Source organism: Armigeres subalbatus, unplaced genomic scaffold (assembly GCF_024139115.2).
Source record: "Armigeres subalbatus isolate Guangzhou_Male unplaced genomic scaffold, GZ_Asu_2 Contig435, whole genome shotgun sequence".
Classification (NCBI taxonomy): Eukaryota; Metazoa; Arthropoda; class Insecta; order Diptera; family Culicidae; genus Armigeres; species Armigeres subalbatus.
Genome location: NW_026943189.1, coordinates 950503 through 969086, shown reverse-complemented (window position 1 = coordinate 969086; position 18584 = coordinate 950503). Strand labels below are relative to the sequence as shown.

Sequence of the window (18584 nt, the reverse complement as noted above, 5' to 3'; positions counted from 1 at the left end):
AACAATTTACCACGAAAATCACTTCAGTTTATTGTGCTCCACTAAACTACCAAAAAGGAATGATTTTCCACTCGTATTCGTCATTCTCCAACGAAATCGAATGACTCGCAGCACGACAAAGTTGCTCCTTTGGGGAAACTCCACTGACGACGTATACCTACCTAGTTGCTGTTTTTGTAGAAACGAAGCAAATCAGGGTCCGGACAGCTGCTAGTTGGGTGTGAACTACACGAAACTAGTTACCGATTTTGTTAGGTGTCTTGCATGTCACAAATCATTCCTCTGCTTCGTGCTGCCTTACCTAGAAGCTGCTGGAATTTTATGTTGTTGATTACGATAAGCGGAAACGATTACCTCCTCCTTTTTTCGTGGGAAACCTTCGACTGCTACTGCATTGGCTTTGTTCAGGCTGAAAAAGAATTTGATGTCGAACGATCGATACTTACCGATGAAGTGTAAGGATAGTCCGAATCCCGCATGCAACCCCCACTTCCCTGCAGATACTGAAGCGTGTACCTAAGCGAACCTCCAGCACATCCCTTATTGCCGGCACTGGTGGAACAATCAACAATCTGCTGCGGACTGACGAACTCGACCCGTCCAATGCGGCGCATGATTTGTCCATCGATGGCGTGCGCTATACTGAAAGCATAACAGGAACCACACGTTTTCTGGTTGATGTCCGGTGTGACGTATCCCTTGTCGCGCCAGTCCAAACTGTCCGGCATGAGGTTCTGAGTGGCCTGTACTATGGCATCGGCGTCCGCAAATCTTCTCTTGCGCCTGGTGGCTTCGACCATGTCGTCGGCGAACTGAACGTCAATCTTGCGGCGATGGATCGTGTCCGTCATGCGGACCATCTTCTTCAGATAGCTGCTTCTGTCCTGGAAATGGCAATAGATTTTATTTGGTGAGATATCATTACTTTTCACATTCTAGTTACTCTTATATAAACAATTTCTAGTTCAGCATATAAAACGATATGTTCTCAAACTATATAATTGTATTGTAGGTATGCAAGATTGCAGACGATCTTGCAATGTTTGTATAATAAAATACACATTTTTCAAGTTTTCAATACATAATTGTAGATAATGTGACATTCACTGGATACTACAAGAAATCCATTTCATGAAAAAAGGGCGAAGAAACTTGAAATCAGCTTGTTAAAATTGAGAAGGCAACTTTTTTATGCGTTAAAATGCAAACAAGTTAAGTAAAAACTGGAGTGCAGCAATCAAGCGATATGTCGCGTTGCGTTGCATTGATTATGCAATATCTTTTCAATCGATTCAATTCACGAGAATATTTGCGAAGATTCCACGCAGCTTTATGTAAATGAGTGAGTAAAACCGACATCAATGTATTTACCGAAACGATTGTATCAAAATCGAGGCTTGAGATTTTTCTCGCCCACATCTCAACAATATTGTTGGTCAACATTTCCCAGCCCTTGCAATCAACAAAAAACTGTGGGTGTTTTTTACGATGTTTGGTCTAACCAAAGGTAAACTGCATGACCAAACTACAAAATTTGTATTGTTTTAATGTAGTGTACTTGGGATGGTTGTGAGTAAATTTTCCTCATGTTTACCGTTTCTGTCATCTAAACTTTTGGCCAGGGAACCATTCAAACATTACGTCCACAGCTTAGTGGTGGTGTTTGTGACGACATGCATACGTTCTTGCGAAAACCTGCAATGTTCAAAACTGTGTAAAATAATGGGAGTGGCCTATGCATTTCAAGAAGCGAGTGACTCCATGTTTGAATTACCCCTTTTAAGAGTAAGTTTATTTTACAAACATGTGATACCAGAAACGATGTTCTTAAGAAATGTTAGTATACTGTCTGCATGCTTTCGTTTTTTATTCCTACTTGGGTACGTTTTGAAGTAGACAAAACACCGAACCATGTATCTTCAAATGGAAGACACCACATGTCAAAAATAGTAAATGTGTGAAGTTTTCGAAATATTTTGTTTTTGGTAAGCACTTTCCCGGCCAAACGAATGCTGAATATTGTGTACATTGCTCAAAACATTATGCATTTCTGAGAGTTTTTTGCAATGTTTTATTTGTTTGCACTACAAATCACTCCATTAGCTAAATGCAGAACCTCGGTTGGTCTTCTTGGACGCTCAAAATAATTGATATAGGAGTAAAACAGTTTTTTCAGCAAATGGGTGAAACGATGTAAATTATATACTTCGCGTCTGAGCAGAGTTCGTACTTTTCGTTTTAATGAGTCGAAATTCAGCTATTTTCGTGTTGAATAAGAATCGTTTTTAATTGTTTGTGGTGTAGTGAATACGAATGACCATTTGATTATTAAAATGTCTATAAACCTTGTATAATTCTTTCAGTGTATTTAAGTGAACAAAGCTTTATTCAATTCTTTTCAGTCTGCGGTTGCTTTTATTTTCATAAAATGTAAGAATGAAAGTACGAACAACCATCTCATAATGATCACGTTGACGGATGCGACATGCGTGATCGAAGAATTCTATTTGGATTGAATTATAATTTGAATTGGATTTGGATTGGGATTAGATCGGACTTGGATTGAATTTGGATTCGAATTTGATTGCATTCATATTGGATATGGATAAGATATGTATTGGATTTGAAATTGATTTGGATTAGACTTCAATTGGATTTGGATTGGATTTGGATTGGAATTGAATTGGATTTGAATTGGATTTGAATTGGAGTTGGATTGGTTTTGGATTAGATTTGTATTGAATTTGAAATTGATTTGGATTGGACTTCAATTGGATTTGGCTTGGATTTGGATTGGAATTGAATTGGATTTGGATACAATTTGGATTCGATTCGGATTGTATTTGGATTGGAATTTTATTGGATTGCTTTGGATTTGGATTGGATTTTGTTTTGATTTGGTTTGGATTTGGATTGATTGTAAATTACGTAGACATGGATTAGTTTTTATTTGGATTGGGATTTGATCTGAATTAGAATTGATTTATATTAGGATTGGATTTGAAATGGTTCTGGATTAGATTTGGTAAAACCTTGTTGTTTTACTTGTAATGCTTGTTTTGGATTAGACGACATGTTCCAAAAAACACCTTTCACTCATCACATTATTTTTTGTTTCATCATTATTTATTATGCTTTACTCATTTTTCGTGAAAATTATCGGTGAAATTATAAAAAATATATGATCGCAACAGAATTTGAGCTTATGACATCAACAAAAATAACGCTGGATTTGGCTCACTCTAGCCACACAACCACATCGACTGTTTATAGTGGTTAGATTGTATGTCCCACAAAGGCTACTTTAGTTGGCATTGGTGAAGACACGAAAAGGCATGAAAGAAGTGAGGAAACGAGCAAATCGACCGCTGATTCCAGAAAGATTGAGGCCAGCTTACTGTATGTTTCTTTTCCATTAGGTAAAAGGTGAGGAGCTCTTCTGGTTGTGGTTGTTTGCTGGGAGCAGTCCTAATTGATGAGAAAATTGCCAAAAACAGTCAATGTTTACGTTTGCGACTTTCGCCCTTATGAAACAATGTCCAAAATCTACTTTTCGCGGCACGGAAACTCTCGCTTAACTTTTCAAAAGGACCTAAGTAACATTTTTTCATGAAATAATTTGAATATAGCAATCAACAGACCAGTGTGAACGCTTTTGATTGCAGTACTCAAATAAATTCACGAAAAGAATGTTACTTAGGTCCTCTTGAAAAGTTAATCGAGAATTGAGCAAAAAATTGTAATCACTTATCAGGCTTTTTTTCGCGCAAACCAATTTCCCGGTGAAAGCCTGCGTGAGTGAGAATCCTATGCTGGTGCGATAGATGGTGCGATTGCTCTCTCGTGAGTGATCGATGATTGAAATTTGAAAATAAGTTTACTGACTGTGAGTAGCAGGGAGGACCAAAAAAATCGCTCCAACAATTCCTCCGTAAGTTCCACCAAGAATTCCGCCGGAAGTTCCTTCAGGAATTCCTCCGGAAGTTCCTCCAGGAATTCCTCCGGAAGTTCCTCCAGGAATTCCTCCGGAAGTTCCTCCAGGAATTCCTACGGAAGTTTCTCCAGGAATTTCTCCGGAAGTTCCTCCAGGAATTCCTCCGGAAGTTCCTCCAGGAATTCCTCCGGAAGTTCCTCCAGGAATTCCTCCGGAAGTTCCTCCAGGAATTCCTCCGGAAGTTCCTCCAGGAATTCCTCCGGAAGTTCCTCCAGGAATTCCTCCGGAAGTTCCTCCAGGAATTCCTCCGGAAGTTCCTCCAGGAATTCCTCCGGAAGTTCCTCCAGGAATTCCTCCGGAAGTTCCTCCAGGATTTCCCCCGGAAGTTCCTCCAGGATTTCCCCCGGAAGTTCCTCCAGGAATTCCTCCGGAAGTTCTTCCAGGAATTCCTCCGAAAATTTCTCCAGGAATTCCTCCGGAAGTTCCTCCAGGAATTCTTCTGCAAGTTTCTCCAGGAATTCTTCCTCCGGAAGTTCCTCCAGGAATTCTTCCTCCGGAAGTTCCTCCAGGAATTCTTCCTCCGGAAGTTCCTCCAGGAATTCTTCCTCCGGAAGTTCCTCCAGGAATTCTTCCTCCGGAAGTTCCTCCAGGAATTCTTCCTCCGGAAGTTCCTCCAGGAATTCTTCCTCCGGAAGTTCCTCCAGGAATTCTTCCTCCGGAAGTTCCTCCAGGAATTCTTCCTCCGGAAGTTCCTCCAGGAATTCTTCCTCCGGAAGTTCCTCCAGGAATTCTTCCTCCGGAAGTTCCTCCAGGAATTCTTCCTCCGGAAGTTCCTCCAGGAACTTCTTCCTCCGGAAGTTCCTCCGGGAATTCTTCCTCCGGAAGTTCCTCCGGGAATTCTTCCTCCGGAAGTTCCTCCGGGAATTCTTCCTCCGGAAGTTCCTCCGGGAATTCTTCCTCCGGAAGTTCCTCCAGGAATTCTTCCTCCGGAAGTTCCTCCAGGAATTCTTCCTCCGGAAGTTCCTCCAGGAATTCTTCCTCCGGAAGTTCCTCCAGGAATTCCTCCGGAAGTTCCTCCAGGAATTCCTCCGGAAGTTCCTCCAGGAATTCCTCCGGAAGTTCCTCCAGGAATTCCTCCGGAAGTTCCTCCAGGAATTCCTCCGGAAGTTCCTCCAGGAATTCCTCCGGAAGTTCCTCCAGGAATTCCTCCGGAAGTTCCTCCAGGAATTCCTCCGGAAGTTCCTCCAGGAATTCCTCCGAAGTTCCTCCAGGAATTCCTCCGAAGTTCCTCCAGGAATTCCTCCGGAAGTTCCTCCATGAATTCCTCCGGAAGTTCCTCCAGGAATTCCTCCGGAAGTTCCTCCAGGAATTCCTCTGGAAGTTCCTCCAGGAATTCCTCCGGAAGTTCCTCCAGGAATTCCTCCGGAAGTTCCTCCAGGAATTCCTCCGGAAGTTCCTCCAGGAATTCCTCCGGAAGTTCCTCCAGGAATTCCTACGGAGGTTCCTCCAGGAATTCCTACGGAAGTTCCTCCAGGAATTCCTCCGGAAGTTCCTCCAGGAATTCCTCCGGAAGTTCCTCCAGGAATTCCTCCGGAAGTTCCTCCAGGAATTCCACCGGAAGTTCCTCCAGGAATTCCTCCGGAAGTTCCTCCAGGAATTCCTCCGGAAGTTCCTCCAGGAATTCCTCCGGAAGTTCCTCCAGGAATTCCTCCGGAAGTTCCTCCAGGAATTCCTCCGGAAGTTCCTCCAGGAATTCCTCCGGAAGTTCCTCCAGGAATTCCTCCGGAAGTTCCTCCAGGAATTCCTCCGGAAGTTCCTCCAGGAATTCCTCCGGAAGTTCCTCCAGGAATTCCTCCGGAAGTTCCTCCAGAAATTCCTCCGGAAGTTCCTCCAGGAATTCCTCCGGAAGTTCCTCCAGGAATTCCTCCGGAAGTTCCTCCAGGAATTCCTCCGGAAGTTCCTCCAGGAATTCCTCCGGAAGTTCCTCCAGGAATTCCTCCGGAAGTTCCTCCAGGAATTCCTCCGGAAGTTCCTCCAGGAATTCCTCCGGAAGTTCCTCCAAGAATTCCTCCGGAAGTTCCTCCGGGAATTCCTCCGGAAGTTCCTCCGGAAGTTCCTCCAGGAATTCCCTCGGAAGTTCCTCCAGGAATTCCTCCGGAAGTTCCTCCAGGAATTCCTCCGGAAGTTCCTCCAGGAATTCCTCCGGAAGTTCCTCCAGGAATTCCTCCGGAAGTTCCTCCAGGAATTCCTCCGGAAGTTCCTCCAGGAATTCCTCCGGAAGTTCCTCCAGGAATTCCTCCGGAAGTTCCTCCAGGAATTCCTCCGGAAGTTCCTCCAGGAATTCCTCCGGAAGTTCCTCCAGGAATTCCTCCGGAAGTTCCTCCAGGAATTCCTTCGGAAGTTCCTCCAGGAATTCCTCCGGAAGTTCCTCCAGGAATTCCTCCGGAAGTTCCTCCAGGAATTCCTCCGGAAGTTCCTCCAGGAATTCCTCCGGAAGTTCCTCCAGGAATTCCTCCGGAAGTTCCTCCAGGAAATCCTCCGGAAGTTCCTCCAGGAATTCCTCCGGAAGTTCCTCCAGGAATCCCTCCGGAAGTTCCTCCAGGAATTCCTCCGGAAGTTCCTCCAGGAATTCCTCCGGAAGTACCTCCAGGCATTCCTCCGGTAGTTCCTCCAGGAATTCCTCCGGAAGTTCCTCCAGGAATTCCTCCGGAACTTCCCCCAGGAATTCCTCCGGAAGTTCCTCCAGGAATTCCTCCGGAAGTTCCTCCAGGAATTCCTCCGGAAGTTCCTCCAGGAATTCCTCCGGAAGTTCCTCCAGGAATTCCTCCGGAAGTTCCTCCAGGAATTACTCCGGAAGTTCCTCCAGGAATTACTCCGGAAGTTCCTCCAGGAATTCCTCCGGAAGTTGCTCCATGAATTTCTCCAAAAGTTCCTCCAGGAATTCCTCCGGAGGTTCGTTCACAAATTCACCCAAAAGTATCTCCAGGAATTTCTCCGCAAGTTCCTCCAGGAATTCCTCTGGAAGTTCCTCCTGGAATTCCTCCGAAAGTTCTTCCAGGAATTCCTCCGGAAGTTCTTCCAGGAATTCCTCCGAAAGTTCTTCCAGGAATTCCTCCGAAAGTTCTTCCACGAATTCTTCTAGAAGTTCCTCCAAGAATTTCTCCGGATGTTCCTCCATGAATTTCTTCGGAAGTACCTCCATGAATTTCTCCGAAAGTTCCTTCAGGAATTCATCCGGAAGTTTCTCCAGGAATTTTTCCAAATGTTCCTCCAGGAATTTCTCCGGAAGTGCCTTCATGAATTTCTCCGGAAGTTCCTCCAGGAATTTCTCCGAAAGTTCCTTCAGGAATTCATCCGGAAGTTTTTCCTGGATTTTTTCCGGATGTTCTTCCAGGAATTCCTCCGGAAGTTGCTCCAGGAATTCCTCCGGAAATTCCTCCAGGAATTCCTCCGGAAGTTCCTCCAGGAATTCCTCCGGAAGTTCCTCCAGGAATTCCTCCGGAAGTTCCTCCAGGAATTCCTCCGGAAGTTCCTCCAGGAATTCCTCCGGAAGTTCCTCCAGGAATTCCTCCGGAAGTTCCTCCAGGAATTCCTCCGGAAGTTCCTCCAAGAATCCCTCGGGAAAATCCTTCAGGAATTCCTCCGGAAATTCCTCCAGGAATTCCTCCTGAAATTCCTCCAGGAATTCCTCCATAAATTCCTCCCGGAATTCCTCCGGAAATTCCTCCAGGAATTCCTCCGGAAGTTCCTCCAGGAACTCCTCCGGAAGTTCCTTCAGGAATTCCTCCGGAAGTTCATCCAGGAATTCCTCCGGAAGTTCCTCCAGGAATTCCTCTGGAAGTTCCTTCAGGAATTCCTCCGGAAGTTCCTCCAGGATTTTTTCCGGAAGTTCCTCCAGAAATTCCTCCGGAAGTTTCTCCTGGAATTCTTCCGAATGTTCCTCCTGCAATTCTTCCGGAAGTTCTTCCAGGAAATCCTCCGAAAATTCTTACAGCAATTCCTCCGGAAGTTCCTCCAGGAATTCCTCCGCAAGTTCATCCAGAAATTCCTCCGGAAGTCTGTTCAAGAGTTCCTCCGAAAGTTCGTCGTTTCAAAAGTTTAGCAAGAAATTCCACTAGGACCTACTTCATAAATGCACATAAGAATTCCTTTAGATTTTTTCACGTTACAAGAACTTTTCATAAATCCTCAATTCCTCTCCTGAAATTTCCTTTGAATTCCTCACTAACTCACATTTTATCTGGCTCCCGAGAATTCTACAAGAAATTCGTTCTGGTATTTCTCCAAAAAATAGTTCAGAAAACCAACTCGGAAATTACTCCAGATATTTCTCCCAAAATTCTTACAAGAGTTCTACTTGAAAATCATTTAGAAATTCTTTGGAAGCTCCTTCAGGGTTTCTTCTTGACATTTTAAAATAAAATCCTTCAGAAATTCTTGCGTTTAATACTACAGAATTTGCCAAAAAAAAATCTTTCGAAAATTTCTCCGAAATCATTTCCGGACTTTCCTTTTAGAATCGACATAGAATGTTTTCTAGAAATTCTCCAAGAAAATACTCTCACGGCGACTAACCGAAATTTTGGAGCAAAAAACATATTTGCTGTTTATTAAAACTGCTATAGCCGAAAAACTTCAACCTTAAAAGTACAACTTCAATCATCATCCCCCATATAACTTATTTTTGCCTCCAAATGTATTCTTCTTTCAGAGGATTTTTTGTAGAAAAATCCAAAAGAATTTCTTAAAGGCTCCATGAAACAATTGTTGGGGGATTTATTAGGGAAATTTCTGGTTTGAATCCCTGGAGAATTGTTTGGGTAAATTCTTGAATGATGTTTTTATGTACTTACTGGAGGAATTTTCAAAAAAAAAAATGAAAAATTTGTTGAAGAAGTTTTAGAATTTTAAAGTATTTTCAAAGAAGTTTCTAGATGTGTTCTAGAAGCAATGCGTGATAGTGCATGATAATGGAGCGGGCCTGGGATTGAATCTACGACCTCCTACGTATTAAGCAGAAGCGGTAGCCATATGACCAACAATCCCGTTTTGCACCTCATGACGAAGATAATAAAACAAAAATCTTGGTTGAAAAATATTTTTCTTTTCCATAATATAGTTCTAGTTCAATAAATGACCTCAAATAGAATACCCAGTAATAACATGACATTACGAAGCCTGACAAATGGATTGATCCATTTCTGGCCGGTCAAAGAGCCCTTATGGTTTGGAAATATGTTTGACCTCTCTGGACACAGAGTATCATTGTGCATACCATAAAATATAAAAGTTCATGCATTAGCTGGCATCAAAAACTGCTGATCAATAATTGTGGAATTGCATTCAGAACACAAGTTAAGAGCCGGCTATAATCCAAAAGCTTTAAGCAATAATCTTGCAGAAAGCTTTGAAGAACTTATATATTCAACTTCTACAGCTAAATTGGTATCAACTGTTCTATTCATTTAACGATCAAAATTGCTGCACGCACGTAGAAAGACATTACCTGAAGTCTTCGAGCTGAATCAATTGTTATATAACACTACGGGACACAGGGCCATCTATTAGACAATTTTTTTAGAGTGGTCTTTTTTGGTACACCGTGGTGTTCGAGAAAGTCAATACACTAAACATTCAATATTTTCATTTAGTTTATTCCGTCGTAGCTAACTAACTAATAATATCTGTTTATGTACGAGCACTGTATCCTACAACTGGAGCATTGCCACATTGCAGCTTTAATATTCATCAAAAATATTTACGATTGGCGATTTTCCATTTTGGCTGTCGTTACTTTATGTGGTCAAGTATGAGTTTTCTGTGCCCCTAAAAAATCAAGGAAAGCTTTCCATTGAAAAAAATTCTACACCGGACTGTAATTTGTAACCAGTAACCTTTGAAATCAACCCAGTATGATCTGTTTGGAGCAGCGCGTTCTACCATTGAGCTTCTGAAAGCCCATTAGTGCATATGCACGTAGGTACGTCGTCAATACCTTTTCATTCTTCATTGGCCTATCGCCAGCCAATTAGACCCTCCGAAATCACTTCTTAACTCACCATATCAGCAAGATCGTTGACACCCATTATAAATGTACTGCCGCCCTGCGCGTGAATGGCATTGTGCTCCTCAATTTCCTGCATATTCCTTTTGAAAGCCCGTTTTCTTCTATCCATCCGGTACTTGGCCTTATAATTTTTCTCGTACACGCCCTGCGATAGAAATCGAAAATACCCTTCCATTGAAACACCAATTAACACAACGTTGTAAACTTATCATACCAAAAAGGATTCAAAATTGGTGATATTTGAATAAACGTTATCGTCTGAGGACCCCTCGGCAGCTATCACCACTATCACCGACACGATCCACATCAGCTGTTTCTTCATTTTGCAGCACTAACCACCCGCACGGCCCGACTTCCAACAGAAAACGCAGGCAGCACCGTTTATTGAACGAGCGTTTCAACGAAACCGTATCCCACGAACTGACTGCGCTTGGATCGCAGAATGCTCAGGGTAGACGACTTTGGCAGGTGTACTTATAATTGTGCCATCGCAAACAATTGCTTCGCTCATCATAACAACGTTGACGGCAAACCGATACGGTCAATGGGTGGGCAGAGGATGTTGTTCGTTGGTCACATTCTCGATTCATCGTTCTAATCGTTCGCATCCAGGGTCTGAAGTGAATGGGCTTTTGAGTTGCTTTAGTATTATAGAGGGGACAGTCGGTAAGATAAAATCTCTGTAGATGTTCATTGATCGCTGAATCTTGAGTCATCTGGAAAATGAAAAAAATCCAATAGGAATTCTGGAAATAATGTTTGGCACAGGCAGCGTTTGAAGACCAGCAATCGTTTTCAAATCAAAACATTAAACGGTTCGAGACCACATTTAAATCGTTATACATTAAACCTGAGTTGGCGCAAAAATAAAAAAAAAAAAAATTATCGTTTACTCAGCCTTGAATATATAGTTCATTAGATTTTCCAACAATTCCGTTAAGAGCTTTTGTTATTCCGCCCAATTTTTTATTCCAATCAATAATCGTTAGGACGTTCATGAGAGATTTGGGTGGGAAAAACTAAATAAGCAGACAATCAGTACTTCTGAATATCATATCTTCAAGCACGTAGAAGAATTATTGGCTTACGTTGTTATTTGATTCTCTTTTGTTAAAAACTTAGCAAACCAGAGGCGATTTTGAAAATGATTTTGGACACTTCAACCTTAACGATTTGATTGATTTCGTAATCCTTAGTAAATGTACAAAGAAAGTCAACTCAACACTTGTAAATTAACTGGGAATTCACCAATAATTCAATGGTTTAGAATTAGTTATATAAAATATATTTGTTTTTAATCAGCAGATAGCTTTATTTATAGTAATTTTCCCTTCGCCCTGCTATGAAATCGTCATCAAATCGCCTGCAACGTTGATATATTCCTTCTTATTGCTATGCTAGAAAGTTGCGTATAAAGAGATGAGCCAGCCCCGGGCTGAAATTCTATTTAATAAGGAATAAAAATAAAATAAAAAAAAGTTGTGTAAAAAGTCGTAGGAGCTTTATTTTTCGTTAGTTTTCAAAAAAAGTTTTACCGTATAGCGTACAACTATGCGGAAGTGATAAAAAACGTAAGCAGATCCAACAGCAGGAGTATCTGGAGAAGTTATTTCGAAATTTCCCGCTTCAATTATATTAGACAGTTAAGGTAGGTTTAGGCTTGATTTTTCAAGTCATCGATTTTTTTACCAACTACGTTACGGTTTTTTGCTTTCGCTATAACTAGTAATTGTCATATTTGAATGTTTGAAATAGTTATATTTCACATCTTTATTATCTTATTTGTTATAGCTTATAACCTCAATCTATGATTGACTTCTGACGATTGTCGTTCGATCGATTGCTTCAAATTAAAAAGCAACGATTCCCCAATAGAATAACAAGTTGAATGTCGCAGACATTCACCTGATACAACAAGCCAAAGGATCACGAACCGGATTCCATTGGTTGCTGACACTTTCCCGTGACTTTAACTGTTGGCGAGGCACGACTCCTGCCACCACCAACGGGAACGGGTGCATACCTACGGTGGCGAAAGTGATTTTATGCCGCACAAAGTTTGCACTTCGTGATTGCTAACCTTGCCATGTGCCACCAACGAACGACGGCGCGTCGTCACCGTCGTCGTTTGGTATCGCAAAGCCAATAAAAGAAGGCTCTTGAAGCATTTGTTGAATGAACAGAAATCATCTTCGCACTACTCACCGACTGTATCGAGCTGACACAGACACCGTGGAAGTCGTAAGTTACCAAGAATTGAAGCATAATAAATTCGGTACGATTCTTTGTTTGCACCTTGTCGAAGCCAAAAGCTTGTCTGCTGAGCTGTCATAAATCTGGCGGATTTATTATTAGATTCTCGGTACCCCCAGTGCGCGCATTTGCGGATGGGTACCGAAATTTTCTAGGATTTCCTATATGACGACGTTTTGATGGCGTTGAAAGTCTTCGCAACCTAGAACTTGGCAACGATTATTGCAGAAAACCTTCGAAGTTGTGTGCCCTGATGAAGCGTGAGGGCTGTTGATATGTACAAGTGCCTAGAACGTGGCTAGGCTCAACAATAAAACGAACAAACTTCATGCGATGGAAAAAGTAGTGCAATTTTTTCGTCAGTAAAAACGTGTCGAAGAGCAACTAAAGAGTGTGGTTGGCCAATGGGAAAGTTACCTTAAAAATATGGCACAATTGTTTATGTAGTTTGTGATTTTTTAGTGTCTTTCGATTGAAATATCCACAAACCAAAAGCGTCCGATCCTCAGTAACGGCGGTTGATTGTTGACTAAGTGCCAGCAACAAATCGATTATTTCTGATTGATCGACTTCTCCGTAATTGTTCACGTCAGAATTCTCGTGATGCTGACATCAGATCACTGCCTGGTGATGGTTGAAATGCGCCCGAAACTGTCCGTTTACAACAATGCACGGTACTGAGGGCCGACTTGGATACGATCTAGGGCTACTTAAACAACCGGGTGGAGCCATTGAGTATGCGTAACATCTTGAGACAGCGTTGCACGACGAGGGTAAGTTCGATGTGACTCCTATGTGGGACTGCTGGAGTACAGTCAAACAGCCGTCATCGACGCCGCTTCTAGGCTCCCCAAGATCTAAATGATGTCCCAGACCAATGATTGATATAACGCAAGCAATACTAAATGTACTGATTTTAGCTGTTAGCTGCGATTACCCTGCAATCCTGCGGGGCAGTAGAAACTATTCCCAAGGGCTTGACGACCCCTCCCCGGCCCACCGCGAGTCGTGGGGATTCCTAGAATATGGTGGGTTTTACCAATGGGCTCTGTTGAACTATACGAAGCAGCATATCTCTGTAAGCAGGAGCTACCAAAACGACCGTGAGCCGCATAAAGTCCTCAGTCCTGGTGTTGGGTGGAAATCGGAACAGACCAGATTTGATGGCCCCTCACCGAGTGCCAGCGAGGGAATCTAAGCAAAACTGTTTAATATGGTCCGGTCCCTGGCAATTCAGGAGGAATGGTCTTCCGGAAATTTAAGGGATTGATCTCAGGTTCTACAAGCCAGCCTTAGAAAACTGATCAACAATAGAATACGGATCGGAACAATCAGTGAAGACCACAGTGACGAAAAGAGACTAGCGTTTGGAGGCTCGGTTTGTTAAACTACAAAAGAGACGTACATTCTGCATCGTAGCGCTGCGAAAGGGTTATGCCCCATCCACGAGAATGGCAACAAGCTGGAGTGTGAGGAGTTCCGAGCGACCACCATCCCATATGTTGCATGTAAACCCTAGCAGCACGCATGTTCCAGGTTCCACGTAGGTTACTGCAACTCATATGTGACCAGATTCAGTCACAAACATGTTGATGTAACCATTGTTGACTGACTTATGCTGCTCGGGAAGTAATATTCCAGATGATCTTCCGTTATCTGCAACAAAAAGTAAACGAGATTGTAACGTTGGAAGGATATTTTGGAATGAACTAAACTAAAACTCAAAAGTTTGAGATGTTTTTATCTTTTTAATCAAAATCAATTGTAAAAAATATTGTTATTAGTTTTATTATTTTAATTGCAATAAATAGCTTTTGAAATTCTGTTAGGCAAAATAATATCTCAAAGTTTAATAATGGTATTTATTGTTCTTCGTTTTATAAATATACTTATTTTCATATACATTTTTTTAGCTTTATTTTTTTTCTTTTTTAAGTAAAATAATTCTTAAATTCGTTGAAGCATTACGTTTCGAATCTAGCAAAGTGTATACTGCTTCAGTAAGTGCAGTAATGGCTCCTGAAACTAGATAGCTATTTTTCACCCAATTGCCATTTTGGAGTAACACGAAAATCAAGAAGTCTATTTTCCAATCTGTGAACCAAGATGAATTTTCCCCTATTCAAACCAGGATATTTCTTGACAAACTATTGGTATCTCTGAAGACACCGTAGATCTAAAACTAGTTGGTGTTAATGAAAGGTCCTCCCTCGTCCAGGACATGCGAATTGAAACTTGGTGAGAGAATTCCATTAAGGTACACTGGGGGAAGTGGAAAAAGGGGGTAAGTGTAAAAATCGACTCGAAAAATTGGAATTGTACATACTTTACAGTTTTTACCACATCATAACATTATGCAAGAATATGCTTTGATGCTCACACTAATACTATGTTGAAATTTGTATAATACATACACTAACACGGTTAACGCTTGAACTGTAATTTAAGGTTTCGCTAAAAGTTGATTTTTGCATTCATAAAATCAATTCTTATTTGCACCAATTGTCTCTTTTTCAAGTGAATTTATATCACAGGTTACTATTACAATACAATTAAACTAATCCCATTCAATTTGTAGTGGTTTGTACCACGAAAGCAAATAATTCAAAGATTTTACACTTACCCCTGGTATCAAACACTGCGGGGGAAGTGGATAATGCTCTAATAACGCAATTTTTTTCTTCCCCCAGAGTTTATTTCGATAGCTGTGAATCTTAATATGTTCCTTCTTTGTTATCATTGTGTTTCCAGTGGTGATTGGACCAATATAAATGAGAAAATGCCTGATTAATCCACCTATCGGTATTGATGCCTTTCACATGTTCTACATATGAAAAAAAAATGTATTAAAAAGTTAAAAATAGCACTGATAGGTAAATATATTCTATAATTCACATTAATTTTTATTCATAATAAGTATCGCCGTTGAATGCAATTTTTTTGCGAACAAATTGGTTAAGGACAAGTGCTTAAGAATAGCTGATAATTTTGAAGGTGCTTTGCGCACACACATACATACAAATACGCACATACAGACATCATCTCAATTCGTTAAACTAAGTTGATTAGTTTATAACCCTGTAAGTCCCTTTTTTCCTATAAAAAGTTCATCTTTGGGGCGAACATATAGATTTTACGTTCACTTAGTGTTCGAGAAGGCAAAACCAACCCTCCCTAGCTATTACGAGAATTTTTTGAGTATCTATTCCGTTAAGGTAATGAAATCATTCTACAAAAGATACTCAGAGCAATTATTGTATTGATTTTAGTTATATGTAACTACTCATCACAATTGAAGATCAAGGTAAAATGGGTTTTCCACTTACCCCATCCCACTGGGTTAAGTGGAAAAACAACTCCTTATTTTTAAATCTCTTTCCACAAATTTCAAGCGACCAAAATGGTATGAATTACCGCACAGTTGGTGCAAAATTGACTGTTTTTGATAGCCCATTTTGATTGAACCCATTTAGATCATTAAAACTGGTTTTACACTAATTCAAACATGCACTATAGATATTTCCTTTTCCACTTCCCCCAGTGTACCTTATATTCATATATTTACCAAATTATATTGAATATATGATCATATACCAAAAAAATAACCATCAGGGCACCCGATTGAAGCGATTTGGATAGGAAGAGTGGAATCGCCAACTTCCTGTTGTTAACATCTCGTGGATAAAGGGCGGGCTCTTCTCCCCATCTATTGGGTCAATCTGGGAAACGATTGCTAGATTATAATATGTATGTACGAACTTTCTTCTGGAAGGAGATTCTCTATTCATCCCGTGGATTCGCATAAGTGTTTCTGCTTATGGAACCACCCCACCCATTTTTAGCCCTTCATACAGGAGTTTGATGAAATACAAACAATAGCATAATCATGATCAATCGTTTGTCAGATATGGCCAGTGCTATCGGCTGGTGCCTTGCTACACTGCCCTTCTACGCATAATTGTCCCATGTTACCCTTGATGAAAAATCTCAAACTCGAGTCAATTTGTCCCACTGAAAAAATAAAGTTGTTGTCTGATAATGATAGAGGCTGAAAACCGTTTAAATAAGTAGGGATTCGTTTTATGTCCCGGAAAAGTGTTGCCTACGCTCATAAAATCCCAAAAATATTTGTTAAATTTTAAGATCGAATCGATTTTATAAATTGGTGAACAAATTGACTCGAGTTTGGATTTTTTCATCAAAGGTAACATGGGACAATTATGCGTAGAACGGCAGTACAATAGATGGAAGTATCATCGTCATCATCATCATCATCATCATTTGCTTGAATCTGGGAAGGCTCCATTTGAATCTAAGTACATAACCAGCAATTGTCCTTCAAGGTTTCTTGAAAAGAAAAACCCTTAAGCTGGTTTATTCTGCTCGCACTAGAAAGAGTAAAAGCATGGGGATCACGGTTTCTTTGTCCATAGGTGCTTATTTTCAAAAAAAAATCACTATCACTAAAACACCTACTTCGCGTAAGTATAGGTTTTCCTCTTTCACGTAAGTGAAAATGGGGGGGGGGGGACATTTTCCATACATTTCATAAGAAGTTTGCACTAAAAATTCCGAACAAATTGAGCATTTTTTCAAAGATCCTTCAAAGTTTGCTGAAGGTAATAATTGAGAACAGTGGATATAAAAGTGAAGTGCTTGAAACAAAATCTTTTAGTGTCTTTCAGATAACAGCTTATTTCGGTCAGTGTGTCTGACACTTATGGGGTACGACAGACAAAGGGGTGGGCAGACTAAGATCACAGTCTTACATCAGCAACTTTCACAAATTGGTGGACGAGGGACATGTATTCGAGATCGAGGCCCGCCAACACTTCATTAATAGGCTTTGGTTGTTTTCCTCGGAGATATTCAGTTAATACAGATCTGGAGCCGCGGTTCTAGTCGCAAGTCCTGATAATCCTCGCCGCAAACACAGAGATTGCTTTCCAAGAGCCCCACTCTGAAAAGATGTGCGTTTAAAGTGTAGTGATTGGACATTAGACGACACATGGTTCGAATGAAGTCTCGTCCTATATTCAATTTTTTGAACCATGGACGCTTCGACACCTGCAGGCGAATTGAATACAGCCATCTATCCAGCTCCCCATTTATCCATTGCTGCAGCCAGCTGATCAAGGTTTCCCAACGAACTGATGAGAAAATTTCATCGAAGGTGATTTGCCGATCGTAAATATCACCTTTCACGGCGCCCACCTTAGCCAAAGAGTCCGCTTTCTCATTTCCCGGGATCGAGCAATGAGAAGGGACCCAAGCCATGGATGGTGATTGTGAATGACCGTTTTGATAAAGCGCTCAAAGCTTGCGTATCCCGGTTAGAAGATACGCTGAGTGCTTTACAGATTTCATTGACCGAACAACCTCCAGGGTACTTAGACTGTCGGTGAAGATAAAGAAGTGGTCAAGAGGTAGGGATGCAATATGCTCGAGTGAATAGTGTACAGCATCTAGCTCAGCGGTATACACGGAACTAGGCTCTTTCAGCTTAAAGTAGGCGCTATGAAAAACGATAAAAACACCGAAACCAGTGGAGTAATCCATTTTTGACCCGTTAGTAAAAAAGCTTCTCGTCGCTGGCATGACCGTATTTGCTTGCAAATAATAGAGGTATGACCTCTGCTCGAAGAAAGTCTGGTATTCCATGAACCTCCTGCTTCATGAACAGATCAAAAATAACAGAGGAACTGTAAGAGTCTGAGAAATTAGCACGATTGGTGTCAACCGAAGATGGGCTTACCTCCAGCGTCATATACCAATGGTAAATACTCATGAATCGAGATTGAGGATTTTGTTCGAGCAGCTTCTCGAAGTTGTCAATGACCAATGGATTGAGAACCTCACAGCGGATGTGGAACCGGAGCGATAATTCCGCAAAACGAGTACCGCAAGTACTTCCAGACTCATCGTCGAATTCATACAACCCAACGCGATACGGAGACAGCGTCAGCATGTGTGTTTTAGCCGCGGACTGGAAGCAGAAACTACCGTATTCGAGAACCGACAAAATTGTTGTTCGGTACAACGTGATAAGATCTTCGGGATGCGCTCCCCACCAAGTTCCCGTTATCGTTCGCATCAATTTGATTCTTTTCTGGCATTTTTGTGTCAGATACACAATGTGCTTCTCAAAGGTACATTTCGAGTCGAACCAGACCCCGAGGTATTTAGAAGACATGCTATGAGTGATTGCCTTACCCATCAGTTGGAGCGGGAACTTTGCCGGCTTATGTTTTTTTGAAAAGACAACCATCTCAGTTTTCTCCGGAGAGAATGCGATACCCAGCTTTAAAGCACAAGTAGACAAATTGTCCA

At 41.4% G+C, this 18584-nt stretch overlaps 1 protein-coding gene across 1 annotated transcript; it reads right to left on the bottom strand.

The window, feature by feature from the left end:
- On the bottom strand, positions 1-10350 carry LOC134204176 (procathepsin L-like). The gene is made up of 3 exons (XM_062679005.1): positions 10216-10350; positions 9994-10146; positions 1-884 (listed from the first exon to the last, which is right to left on the bottom strand). Exons 1-3 carry the CDS (start codon positions 10321-10323, stop codon positions 405-407), a joined length of 741 nt encoding a protein of 246 aa, XP_062534989.1. The 5' UTR covers positions 10324-10350; the 3' UTR covers positions 1-404.
- Positions 10351-18584: the final 8234 nt, after the last annotated feature.

Coding starts and splice junctions, on each gene's coding strand:
- LOC134204176 (XM_062679005.1), bottom strand. CDS start 10,323: ATGAAGAAACAGCTGATGTGGATCGTGTCGGTGATAGTGGTGATAGCT. Junction 10,147..10,215: donor CCAATTTTGAATCCTTTTTG/GTATGATAAGTT, acceptor TTTCTATCGCAG/GGCGTGTACGAGAAAAATTA. Junction 885..9,993: donor TCAACGATCTTGCTGATATG/GTGAGTTAAGAA, acceptor TGCCATTTCCAG/GACAGAAGCAGCTATCTGAA.